The following is a 13,472-nucleotide window of genomic DNA, read 5'->3' as shown; positions in this document are numbered from 1 at the left end:
CTAGGGGAGGGACTTGTGTGTAGGAGATAAATTGCCTGCTGTAGCTGCCCTGGGTGTGCCTGCCTGCCAGACACCTGTTACTGTAAGACTGCTGTTAAGTCTCACTTTCGCCGTTCTTCGTGCCTCTTAGTCCATTCTTTGGGTTTGGACAGTTGCGCGTGTTTCTCACACTGGGGCTTGTATAACGTCCTTTCTTCTTGATATTCTTCTGAATCATTTATATGCATCTTGTTATTGATTTTTATATAATGTTTTTTAATTTGTGTGTATTTTTTACAGTCTACCTTAAGAGTTTGGTGGGATAAATGGTAATAAAATAAAAAAAAAAGCTCCCGATTGAAATTTTATTTCTGGTGTACTTTTTTCTTCCATATAGTGAGATTTTACAGTCTTATAAGTGAGACATTTTAGAACTGTAAAATGGATTAATAAAAGCTTTTGGAATATTGACATTTTAAAAGTAATATTCTATGTTGAGAAATACATTTTAATTCCTAGTATCAAAATGAGGAATTATTTTTGTCTCAAAATGTTATTTTTAGCTTTACATTTCTTGTTAAATAATAATGCCGTATTTTCTTTCTTTTCTAGATATGGAATATATGAACGCTGTCGAGAATTGGTGGAAGCAGGTTATGATGTGCGGCAACCGGACAAAGAAAATGTTACACTCCTCCATTGGGCTGCCATCAATAACAGAATAGACTTAGTCAAGTATGTATTTTCTCTATTTTTAATTATTAAAACTTAACTTTTTATGGTTATAAAATTAATGGAAGTAATTGTTATAAAAATTAATACTTTCTAAAATTCATGGCTTTTAGAATATAGATTCTGTGTACCTTGTTTTTCTGAAAAAGAAAAATTGCTTTTAACTTATATTGAATGCTTATATTAGCCAAGTACTGTACTGAGTACTTTTCCATATGTGTTTTCTTTAGTTCTTAATTCTTAATATAACCCCATATAAAATATAACAATTGTTACTGCCCTACTGCTGGCGAAACTGAAGCACAGACAGTTTAAATATACTACCCAGTGACCCAAGCTAATAAAGATTGGAGTCAGGACCTGAACTCAGGCAGTCCTAACTTGGTGTTCACATTCCGAATGTGGATTCTGTGGAGAAAACAGCAAAAGGAAAGAAAGTTGAAATGATAATAGGTAATAATAATCTGATTTAACTGTTCACACCAGCATAAGTGATGAATACTTGCATAGCAAGTGTAAAATGATTTTTATCCATTACTGTTAATGTTTGTTTAGTATTAATAAGAAGTAGTTAGATCTAAGAGTCAAGATGATAGGAAATCTTAGCAAATCTTGTTTAGTAGTCTTTTGACTCTATGGACACAATATATTTACAGAAAGACATGAATTTTTGTTGTTGTTGAGATGGGTGCTTACTCTCACTCAGGTTGGAGTGTAGTGGTACAATCTTGGCACACTGCAACCTCACCTCCCATGCTCAAGCGATCCTCCAGCTTCATACTCCCGAGTAGCTTGGACCACAGGCGAATACCACCACGCCCAAGTCATATATATATATATATATTTTTTTTTTTTTTTTTTTTTTTTTTTGAGATGGGGTTTTGTTCTTGCTGCCTCGGCTGGAGTGCAATGGCTCGATCTTGGCTCACCGCAACCTCTGCATCCCAGGTTCAAGCAATTCTCCTGCCTCAGCCTCCCGAGTAGTTGGGATTATAGGCATGTGCCAATAGTAAATGACTTCTAGAGTGATTCAAGGACCAGAGGGTTGAAATGAAAATGAAATATAGGCATGCACCTGTATAAATATAGGCATGTGCCACCACACCCAGCTAATTTTTTTTTGTATTTTTAGTAGAGACAAGGTTTCTCCATGTTTGTCAGGCTGGTCTCGAACTCCCACCCTCAGGTGATCCACCCGCCCAAAGTGCTGGGATTACAGGCATGAGCCACTGTGCCTGGCCCTAATTTTTTGTATTTTTGGTAGAGATGGGGTTTCGCCATGTTGCCCAGGCTGGTCTCAAACTCCTGAGCACAGGCAGTTCAACTACCCTGGCCTCCCAAAATGCTGGAATTACAGGCATGAGTTTCCGTGCCCAGATAACACAAATCTAAAATGAACTAAATGAACTACTTGAGATGTTCAGTTAAGTGCAACACACAGAGTGTAGAGACAAATAGGATATTAATGCCAGGTAAAAGAATTCACCCTGAATTGCTACATTTTCAGTGCAGGGTCTTGCTGTTCTCTAATTTACTTCCTGAGTGTCAAACTTTGATGGAAAAGGTACACTAAACATACGTCTTGGCAAACGCAGAATGGTTGCATGTTAAAATCAACATGGGACTGACACTAAAGTCAGAAATTGCCATCATATAATGAAGTTTAGGGACACAAGAATGAATCTGGACTCAAAGAGTTTGAATTTTAACTATAATTCTAAACTTGAGTAGCAACATCTTAAGATTTAACATTAAGGTGTACAAAGCGTTTGAGCACTGTCAGCTGCGTGATTGCTTCCATGTCAGTAAAACACTTACTTGTGATGCTGAGCAACTGCTGACTTTCAGTGGGAATATATGCTAGAAAACACAATTTTTCTGTGGTGTATTTATTGACTTTCAACTGTTGTTTCTGTTTACGGCCCAGGTAGTTACTGCTTTCTTTGGAGGTAACAGTTGTGTCTGATTCTTTTGCCTGTCCGGTTTTGTAATATTCTGGCTTGCTTTTCATCAGTGTCCCCTCTAGAGATGTTTGAGGTTTAAGCTATTTGGGTTTTATCTCTCATTTGTTGGTATCAGTTGTTCATTGATGGTCCCTTCTGAAAACCTAGGATCATTAGTACCGGTCAGAACATTGTTTGATAAAACCTTCTTAATATATTGAGCAAAGAGGCTCAAGATTAAAATTAAGAGTTGTGCAATCTCAGAAGTTTGTAGTTTTGAGCTAGTGTCTTATAGCTACAAGAAATAACATGTGATAAAAATATAATACTGAGAAGTTTACAATGAAAAGTAATAGAAATTATTCTTTTTTTAGGGTGCAGAAAAGTTCCCTCTTCTTGTCAAAAAAAAAAATTGTGCTTTAGAATCAGTTTGGAAATTGCTTATTGACGTAGACCTAGTGATGATTTAAATTCTGCCATGTACCAGTAAAAATGAATCTCAGGAACAGTTGACTATAGAGAAGGGGATGAAATTGCTTTAGAAAAATTCCAGTTATTATTTTTAATAAAATATCATTTTCTATGAGAGTGGTTATTTTGGCTGAGCTTTACTTCTCTTTGGGTTCTAGCCTACCCATTCTCAAAGAACATTTTCAGCATTATATAATGTATCAAGTACCTTAAAAATGGATTCAGGAATAATTAAATGTTTGCATTATTAATAGTTTAGTATTCTGGAAATACTTTGTTAGGTTACTTTGAACCATTTGGCATGATAGAGTGGAATTGGGCCCTTCATTGCATAATGCTTTAAAAGCACCAATTAAACAAATACTTGTTTGCAACCACAAATTTCTGAGTTAAACACATGAATAATGTGTTTAATAAGCATGAATAATCACAGGTTAAAAGCTATGTGCATTAAGAGTAAATGCATTACTGATCTAGAGCAATAATCACTTAGAACAGTTTAAGAGTATACATATATCAAGTATTTGATATCATATGCCTTAGATCATTTATATTCAGGATTTATTGCATTGATTATTCCCAAAGAAAGCATTGTAATGAACAGCTAGATCTTGTTCACTTCAGAAGTTATCAAGATGTTATGACAGCAGGGTACGGCTGCTCACTCCTGTAATCCCAGCACTTTGGGAGTCCAAAGTAGGAGGATTATTAGAGTCCAGGAGTTTGAGACCTGCCTGGGCAACATGAGATGCTATCTCTCTCTCTCTCTTAAAAAAGAGATATTATGCTGTTAATATTAAGCTTACTAATCTAATAATAAAGTTGCTATTATTTCTTTTTCAAGCAACATGGCTTTAAAGGCACAAGAAATAAGGCAGAGTAAAGAACCTTTATGTTATACGTATATTGTTTGATTTAATCTACAGTAATCTTAAGGGAAGTTAGGCTTAAAAAGCTGAGCTACCCAAGGTAGACCATGTCTTGCCTATTCTGCAATTAGTCTAATTTCAATTTTCTATATGCTACTATTCAAATCTTTGTAGTTCTTTGAGTACCTTCTTTTTTATGTGATTTTTTTTGGCATTTTTATTCTTTTTTTTTTTTTTTTATAACTTAAAAGTTATTTTTCTTTTCCTTATTCTGGAACAAAATAAAATGATGTATTTGACATAAAATTCTGCTAAATATGTTTTTTACACAACCACAAAAGATTATTTATTTTCAAAGATTCAAACTAGCATGAGATCTGAAATGGAAAACATGTATTTACTTATTTTTCACATAATTTCTTAAAATTGAAAATGAAAGTTATTTAAATTATTATAAATTTTGTCTTATAGATACTATATTTCGAAAGGTGCTATTGTGGATCAACTTGGAGGAGACCTGAATTCAACTCCAGTTGCACTGGGCCACAAGGTTTAAATTTGCTTCTGGATTTTTTCCTTTGGTTCCTTTATTAGTATATAAATGAACAACTTTAAAAAAATGATACACTAAAATGAATAGGAGAGCTTATTATGCCATTAGTTAATATCATTTATATGCTAATGTTTTATTGTGAAATATTACCTGTAAAGAAGCAAAAGTTTATTGTCCAAAGTTTCCCTGGCCATGCTGATATTAATTCAGTTAGTTATAGGATCGGGTTAAACTTTGGCTTTCTAAATGTAATAGTTTTGCAGCATATATATATTTACAATGAAAGAATTAGCTCATTTCTTGGAATGATTGAGATACTATTAGAATGAGCATAATAGAATATAGTAATTATTTACTATATATTAAATAAGTTATGAGTACCTCCATACATTTCCAGACTGTTAATCTAGTTAAAACTTTTAAGAACCATAAAATCCTAAATGTGTTTTGACATGTATCTATTTTAAAATAACTTTTCAAAATACATATGTAATCTTTCCACCATATCTTATTTGAAAAAGCTCTTTCCAGAGGATCCTGTTTTAAATAACTTTATATATCTAAGTATTTATTCATTTATGTTTTAGACAAGGCCATCTATCCATGGTTGTGCAACTAATGAAATATGGTGCAGATCCTTCATTGATTGATGGAGAAGGATGTAGCTGTATTCATCTGGCTGCTCAGTTTGGACATACCTCAATTGTTGCTTATCTCATAGCAAAAGGACAGGTAAAAAAAATCTCGGTATGGATTTTAATCAGATATTCTTCATAGTTTAAATGCCTGATATTATTGGTGTTGCATATGTAACGACCTGTTGATATTTAAATAGCACTTTCTGATGAATGAAGAACATAAATATAGTTAGTTTGATATGGAGATATTTAATGTACCTAACATAAAAGTCAGCACGAAAATCATGAACCAGATAATGATTAAGTTGGGTTTTTTATTTCCAAGAGTGATGGAGATAAAGCTCAGAAACTAAGAGAGAAAATATAAGTATCTGTTTTTTCATTATGTATTTTGAATGTATCATGTGAATTCATCTAAACTTTTTTGAACTTATTTATTGGTTATTTTCTATATTAAATATCTTTTGAGACGGATACATTTTTAAAAATCAGTTTCTGTTGTATAAGATAATGCTGCTTCTTATCAGAAAAACATCATATTTTAAGTGGTTGTTCCTGATTTTTCTTGAATGTGCAGTGACCATAATCACATTAAATATTACCAGTTTGTATAATCATGTTTTTGTAATAAATGTGTTTTGTTAAAAGTAATGTCACTCAGTTTTTCTTTCATGTGTTTTTTCTGGTTATATTTGAACATTAGTTTTATAAGTAAGGATCTCATCATAAGAATTACTAAGATAGATGTATTTAATTTGTTGCTATCAACATGTATTTATTGTTAATTTAAAATTATATGCGGATTTAGAATTTGAATACTATTTCTTTTAATGAAGGCTTTACAGTATTTGTTGTTGGCAGTCTCAAGCAGTGGCAGTTGTGTTGTGCATTATAGTTTAGGAAAAGAGGCATAGACTGATTAAGTTAATTGCTGGAAGGGGAGGGGAGTTTATTGCCTATTGCTGTGTTAAACTACCCCCAAAATCTAATGGCTTAAGAACAATACCAACCAATTAATACGTCTCACAATTTTGTGGGCTTGACTGGATGGTTTTTCTCCTTGGCTGGTGAAATGACTGGTGGGTAGAGTTGTCTGGGGACTTGACTGAGCTGGAAGATTGGCTCACATATCTTGTGACTTGATAGGAATGGCTACAAACTGCTTAACTGGGAGGCTGGGGCAGCAAGACCTCTTTCTTTCTCTATGTAGTGTCAGAACTTCTACTTTTCAATACCAGTCCATGTAGTCTTTCCAGCAGAGAAACTAGACTTCTTACATATTGGCTTAGAGCTCCCAAAAGAACAAAAGTAGAAGCTGTTTTGCCTTTTTAAGTCTTAGGTCTTGAACTGACACGGCAACAGATTTTCTTCATTCTGTCACTTAAAGTGAGTTAACAGGGCCATAATCATCGGTGGGAAGGGACCACACAAGGGTGTGAATACCAAGAGGCCAGGTTTATGGGGGGCCATCTCTGGAGAGCAACTGCTATAGGAGGTTATTCTTGTTATTCTGCAGTTTTTTCTAGAACAAAGGTTGAAGCAGTAAATGGTGCTATAGCACATCACAGGGTCTTTAGTGGCCTTCCATATTGCAGAATAAATCTACAATACACGTTCACTTTTTTCTTTCAGTTTCTAACTGGGAAAAAGAGGTAGTATACATTTTTGAGTCTTCATGGTCTTTTTTTAATCTTAGAGTTTGGATGATTTCATTAATCTTTGTAACCTCTAATATAGTAGATAGGCTATAAAATTCTCAGAGGGCAGGATTTCTACCTGTCACAGTGCTTTTGGTACAAAAAAATGCATGATGGTGATGATGATGATGATGATGATAAATGTCTGAGAAAGTTTTGTTTTCATGAGTAAATTTTTTTTATGCACACAAAGATAATACATGTTTATTATGAAATATTCAAGCATAATAGAATATGACTTAGAAAATGAAATCTCACTTCTCCCCTTGGCCATCTCTCTGAGGTTACTTCCTTTAATCATGTAGTGTATATTTTCTGAGATTTTACTCCATGTACAGATTAAACATCTGTAATCTGAAAATCCAGAATGTTTTGAAATCCAAAACGTTTTGAGTGCCAACATGATGCCACAAGTGGAAAATTCCACCCCTGACACCTTTGTTTTCTGATAGTTCATTGTACACACACCGTTTCATGTACAAAATTATTTAAAATATTGAATAAAATTGCCTTCAGGCTGTGTGTATAAGGTGTATATGAAAGATGAATGAATTTCACATTTAGACTTTTGTCCCATTCTCAATATGTTAATATATATATGCAAATATTTCAACATATGAAAAAAAACACATATTCAAACACTTCTGGTACCAAGCATTTTAGATAAAGGATACTCAACATGTATACACTAATATATTGTAAAAGACACTCTTCCAATGTGCATTGCATCATACTGTAAGGGCCCAAAGTTTTTCTCTGTGCTAGAGCACTGTGCAGTTTAGCCCCTGGATACCTCTTGAGCTCCACTTCTGCCATCTCCCTGTCATCACTGTGCTTTAACTGCACTAGTTTTTTTGCTACTTTTTCAGCAACTCTGACTTGATGTTGTCTGAGGGCCTTTTGCTTGCTGTTTCTTCTGCTGGTATATTCTTTCCTCAGATAGTCACACAGTTTCTCTCTCTCTCCAGTCAGATGGTTGCTCAAATTTTATTAGTTCTGATTACGTAGTTCCTAATTATAAACAGTAATAAAATTAGCATATTTTTATTTCTTCTTCCATTTCTCTTTTACCAACTTTAGTCAATAATATTGTTTTTCTTAATGTTAACTATGTTCTGATAAATTTTTACTACATTTCTATTACTTGATTTTTCAGCTTTAGATAATTTTCTTTGATTCATGGCTACTATAGATGAGGCTCTCAGCATATTTTCATTTCAACCTTTTTCCATTTTCCCATTTTTTTGTTAATTATATCAATTTTACATTGTTAGGGTATATAACATTTTCATTCAGTTTTGTCATTCTATTCTTCACAATTGTTTTGTTTTAGTTATATTGTTAAATATATTTAGTGCTCACTACCAATTCTTTTGGATGATTTTCAGGAGAAAAAGGGGAATGCTAAGTTATGGAGCCCTGTTGATCATGGAATTCCCATAAGCTTTTGATCTGGGCTTGTTAATTCTTCCTAATAGAGAATACCCATACGTCCAGGCTGAACTTGGAAAAGAAGTACCAAGTTTTAAATCCCGACCCAAAGAGAGAAAAGGTTGAATTTCATTTTTCTTTTAGTACTCTAGAGATATGCCATGATTTTACATTTTTTTATTTATTGATATTTTTAATACTATCAGTTTTTAAAAAGGATATGAAAAGACAACTAAGAAGAAGAAGAAACTTAAACAAGAATTTACATGCTTGCTTTAATTAGACCTGAAATTTGGTTGAGCTTTCTTCAAACTACGGAAATTAGGAGTAAAAGAAGTCACAATAGTTACTTCTCATATAAGAAATAAGGAAGTTTGTTGTTTCTTCAGAAAACTTTTTTTTTAAGTCACAGGATTATTTTAAAAAATGAACTTGCGTATTGGAAATGTTGAGTGAGGTTGCAGAAGATATTCCTGACAACACTATTAAAGTAAATCCAGAAATGGATTTGTAATGGATAAGGCATAACATTCTGTTACAGTATGCATGGTGAGTGACTAAAGCTAATGACATCCAAGGAAGTGCTTTACTTATCTGATGTAGTGGTTCTCAGATTTTTTTCTTCAATATGCTTGGATAATGTTCACATTTGAGACATATTCCCATCGCTAACAGTGGCTCACAGAGAACTGCTGCATAGAGATAGTGTTTTACATTGTGCTTACTGTAACTGTCTCCTCTCTCCACTGATTGGTAAATTAGGTAATACAACTTGAACTAGAACTGCTTGCTAAATGTAATTCAGGAATGGGAGATGGGGTAGGGAAGAAGAAGAAACGTAATATTTATTGAATATCCATTATATTCTTGGCTGTTGACTAGATGCTTTGCACACATTATTTAATCTTCACAGAAGTCTTATGAAGTTATTCGTATTTCACATTTTTTAATGAGGAAGCTAAGACTAAGAATTAAAGTAAGTTAGCCTACAATCTCATAGCATGTGATGGAGCTAGGAATTCAAAACCATGTCTTACTCTAAAGCCAAGCCTAGAAAAGTAGATAGATAAGCATGTCTTTTCCTTTAATAAATGGTTTTTGATCATCTACTCTGCTAGACACTGAGAATATAAAGATTGATTTGAGATGATTTTTATTTTCAAAGTACTCCAGGTTAATGAGACAGATGTTTCAGGCATAGAGGATAATCAGTTCAGAATGGAGTGGGTTAGGAAAGGTAGTTTCAGAGCACTGAAACTGATAAGAGTCTCTGATACATCAGAAAGTCTTGCACAAGGAGAATTAGATAACTAGGAAAGAGTTTTGGTTTAATAGGTGGAAGTTTTAGTTATAATTTGCTAAAAACTAAGCAAGAGTGGGGAAAAGATGGTGCCAGGGAAAGCAAAAAATTGAGTAGAAGAGGAAAAATAGTGATTTATTACATGGTTTGACTGGGAATAGTATTTATGCATATTTATAATAATACATATCAAGTATTAAATGTTTATATTAACCAGAATTACAATAGATCTCTTGAGAGGAAAGGATAGGAAAGGAGAGTTTTTGTGATGTAGCAGAGAGGAAAGAGAAAAATTCACATTTTTTATACTAAGGAGTTTCAAAATAATACCTGAAACTGAAAAATCAAGAAGTAGCAATTCAAACATCTTATTTCAAGATGTGGAGGTAAATACCAAAATAATGAGCCGAAAAATGGTGAAAATGGTGGGAAGGCAGGGGGATTGCTTTAGTGTGTTGCTTTTCCCCACAAACTGCAGAATCATTTAACTCTAAAAATGTACATGTGTAACAATAAAAACTTATTTTAAAAAAGTATATTAAAATGTCAGTTCTTTTTATTTTTTGTTTTGAAATGCCTAGGAATAAATAGTTTTGTCATTCTCTCTTATGCATTAGTGTAAACAAGTTTTTCAGAAACTTCAATCACTTAACCTGTCTTTTGTGGTTGAAAGGTCAGAAGAGGTTAAGAATTTTAAATGTGAAACATTGAAAGTCTGATTAAAATATCTTAAAAGGGAATACTGTAAAAGCATGATATATGTTAACTAGAGTATATAGTGACAAGAGTTTTATTTTAAAGTTAAGAAAGAGAAAGTTTCATACATTATCCTTGATTGAGTAGTATTATATTTGCTTCTCCTGTTATATATAGATTAGATTTTTCCAAGCAGATTTGGTTATGAACTTATAATTTAACTGTCTGACTTTTTTCTTTTTACTTTATCAGGATGTAGATATGATGGATCAGAATGGAATGACGCCTTTAATGTGGGCAGCATATAGAACACATAGGTATGTAATGACTATAAAAAACTTATTCAGGCCATTTCAGCATAATACAATGTGAAGTAAGAGAGAGGAAAAAGCAGTTAGTACTGTACTCACTAATATTTACAATTTTTATTATGACTATAGTATACATAAATTACCATTTTGGATGTTTTGGTGTCTTTGCTGTCTCTCCCTCAGTGATTAGAGCTTCCTTATCTATTTCTCTTTTAACAATTTCTAAGAAAGGAAGTTCTCTTTTTTTAAAAAGTGATTAATTTTTTCATGTGATTTACATATTGACAAATTTACTGTATTAATTAGTAAGTTGTCTTAGATTACTTTTGGAAGACTCCAAATTTAAATTTAAAAAAATGTTATTCTTTAATTGTATACGTATTAATGACATCCATTTCTAAGTCAAAAATAGAAAATGTCAGGACAAGTTGCTTATTCCCTGAAACTATTAATACATTACTTTATATGGTGTTGTACATACTTAATACTTCATATTAGAATATTGTCATTATTGATTGTAAAGTTGTTGAGTAGGTTAAAATAGAAGTGTTCCAAAATGGAATGCTACTGTAAGCATAATCAGTTTAGTATTTGTAATGATTTCTATAATTGAAATTAGGGTTGTTGTTGTTGTTTGTTTGTTTTTTTTTTCCTTTTCAGTGTGGATCCAACTAGATTGCTTTTAACATTCAATGTTTCAGTTAACCTTGGTGACAAGTATCACAAAAACACTGCTCTGCATTGGGCAGTACTAGCAGGGAATACCACAGTCATTAGCCTTCTTCTGGAAGCTGGAGCTAATGTTGATGCCCAGAATATCAAGGTAAAAAATATTCTATATTGATAATACTGTATGAAATGTGGCTACTAATATATGAATTCTGTAATAAAACAAGTTTTTCATAGACTATCAGAGTTGAAAGAAACTTCTTCAGTAAAAGTTTATAGTTAAACCACATTATGCATAATACATTTTAGTAATTCTTTGACTTGGTTATTTTATTGTCTTATTTTTTAAAAGGTCAAGAGATTTAAATTTGATAAATGCCTTTATGGTGTTTATGGGAGGACCCCCACCCCACCATGGTGGACTAATCCAGGAAAAGTTACAATGTTATTTAAGAGGCAAGCACAATTAACATTTACTCTCGAAACATTTAGAAATCAGTAAACATTTTATTAATACATGCAATAAGATTCTATTGCTAGTCTCAAATTTTGGTTATTTCTTTTCATTTTTAAAGCTTCAGGATCCACCATGTCTTTCAGTAACGAACTTGTTCTGTAAAATTACTTTAAACATCATCTTTTAATAATGTGCATTCATAAGTAACTGTACCCATTGACAAATGTTCTTTAATTTTGACTATAATTTATAGTATTTTCTGAGTTATGTTTCTTAAATTTCTAAGGGATTTGTGCTAATTAAATATGAAGGGGGTTCAAGACACATACTAATCTGAAATGGCCAATCAAAAAGTAGGTTATCTCCTGCTGGATCAGGGTATCTGTTTATGTTCCAATGAATAGTTTGTTCTTCCTTGATTCAGTTACTGACTAGTTTTATAGAGCATAATTTATTAAGCTTATCAATTTTTAGAAATAGTCTAATTACAAACATTTACTTAAAAGTAAATTAATATTGGAAACTGTAAGATATTGATAAAATCATGTATTTTTTTTTCTTTCCTTTTAAAAAAATTTCGTGTCTTCTTGTCCCTAACAAAAGTGATCAGAATAGTTTCGTATCTGCCACTAAACATAGGGAAAGAAGAAAGTCAGCATATCATAGTGCCTGATATTCAGTGGGCACTCTAGGTATTTATTGATTCAGTAAATGAAGATTTATGTAGTCTTGAGTTTTACCGAAGGTAATTTTCATGACTGCTAGGATACCTCTCTGCTACTTCAGAAATTATAGAGAAAGAAATGTTTGCTTTTTAAATGTTTTTAAACAGGATGCTCTTAAAAGTTCGTAACACTGGAATGAGTAAATTAGCTGACCCCAGGTCTGAAGGTTAAGAAAAGAGAAGTTTGACTAAGCATGATCAATATACCTATAAGAAAATTATGTGAGATAACCTCATGTTTTATTATCTTAATTAGAGTGTTACTACTTTTTTTCTCGTTGCTACCAGACAGCCATTCCTAAGGTGATCATGTGCGAGGAATACATTTAAAGATACTTAGTATTATTGAAAAACAGGATTAATTTTAGTTTGGCAAATAGTAAGACTCTGTAGACCTTCTGTCAATAGCCATATCAGTGTACAGAAATTACGGTAATACCAAAGAATTATGACAGTAAAATGACTACACAGTTCTGGAGTTTGAAACTAGTATTGTATATTTTTAGAGCTTTTAAAAGTATATTTTCTGTTCATATAAAATTAGGTTAAATTCAGTCAACAGTCATTGGGATTTGAGGAATGGTTTTTAAATTCAGTGTCTTTTCAAGTAAGTAATGAAGACTTGTACTTCTCATTAGCCATTGCATAAACTTTTAAATTACTCTTAGTAAAATGAATACAGCAAATTTCAACAGAAAGTTAATGGTAAGAGTAGAGATATTTAAAATTATTTAAATGATTTTGAACTTTGTATTTTTAATGTTTTATAGGTTCAGGCACAAGAGTTATTTGGTACCAAGAAACAATGAAATAGAATGTAGCTTCCTTCACTATTGAAGTTCATGTGAATACTTTCCAGAGTCTACAGTGTCTGTAATTGAGCTAATTATTATACCTTAAAGCTTTTATTTAAATTCAATTTTTTTTCTAGTTATGTTTTTTTTATTAATGTTTAAACTTTATCTGTCACATGTAATCAAGGTTGGCTGTTGACAAAAAGTT

At 32.3% G+C, this 13,472-nt stretch overlaps 1 protein-coding gene across 1 annotated transcript in view; it reads left to right on the top strand.

Annotated features, from left to right (window-relative positions):
- ZDHHC17 (zinc finger DHHC-type containing 17) overlaps positions 1-13,472 on the top strand; it is an 86,355-nt gene that overhangs the window by 39,845 nt on the left and 33,038 nt on the right. Inside the window, 6 exon segments of the mRNA XM_010362625.2 lie at positions 592-714; positions 4,466-4,526; positions 4,528-4,544; positions 5,135-5,279; positions 10,562-10,626; positions 11,281-11,443. Coding sequence (XP_010360927.1) covers positions 592-714; positions 4,466-4,526; positions 4,528-4,544; positions 5,135-5,279; positions 10,562-10,626; positions 11,281-11,443 — 574 coding nt within the window.

The sequence above is a fragment of the Rhinopithecus roxellana genome, chromosome 10, assembly GCF_007565055.1.
Source record: "Rhinopithecus roxellana isolate Shanxi Qingling chromosome 10, ASM756505v1, whole genome shotgun sequence".
In the NCBI taxonomy this organism is placed as follows: Eukaryota; Metazoa; Chordata; class Mammalia; order Primates; family Cercopithecidae; genus Rhinopithecus; species Rhinopithecus roxellana.
This window is presented reverse-complemented; position numbering and strand designations above follow the sequence as displayed.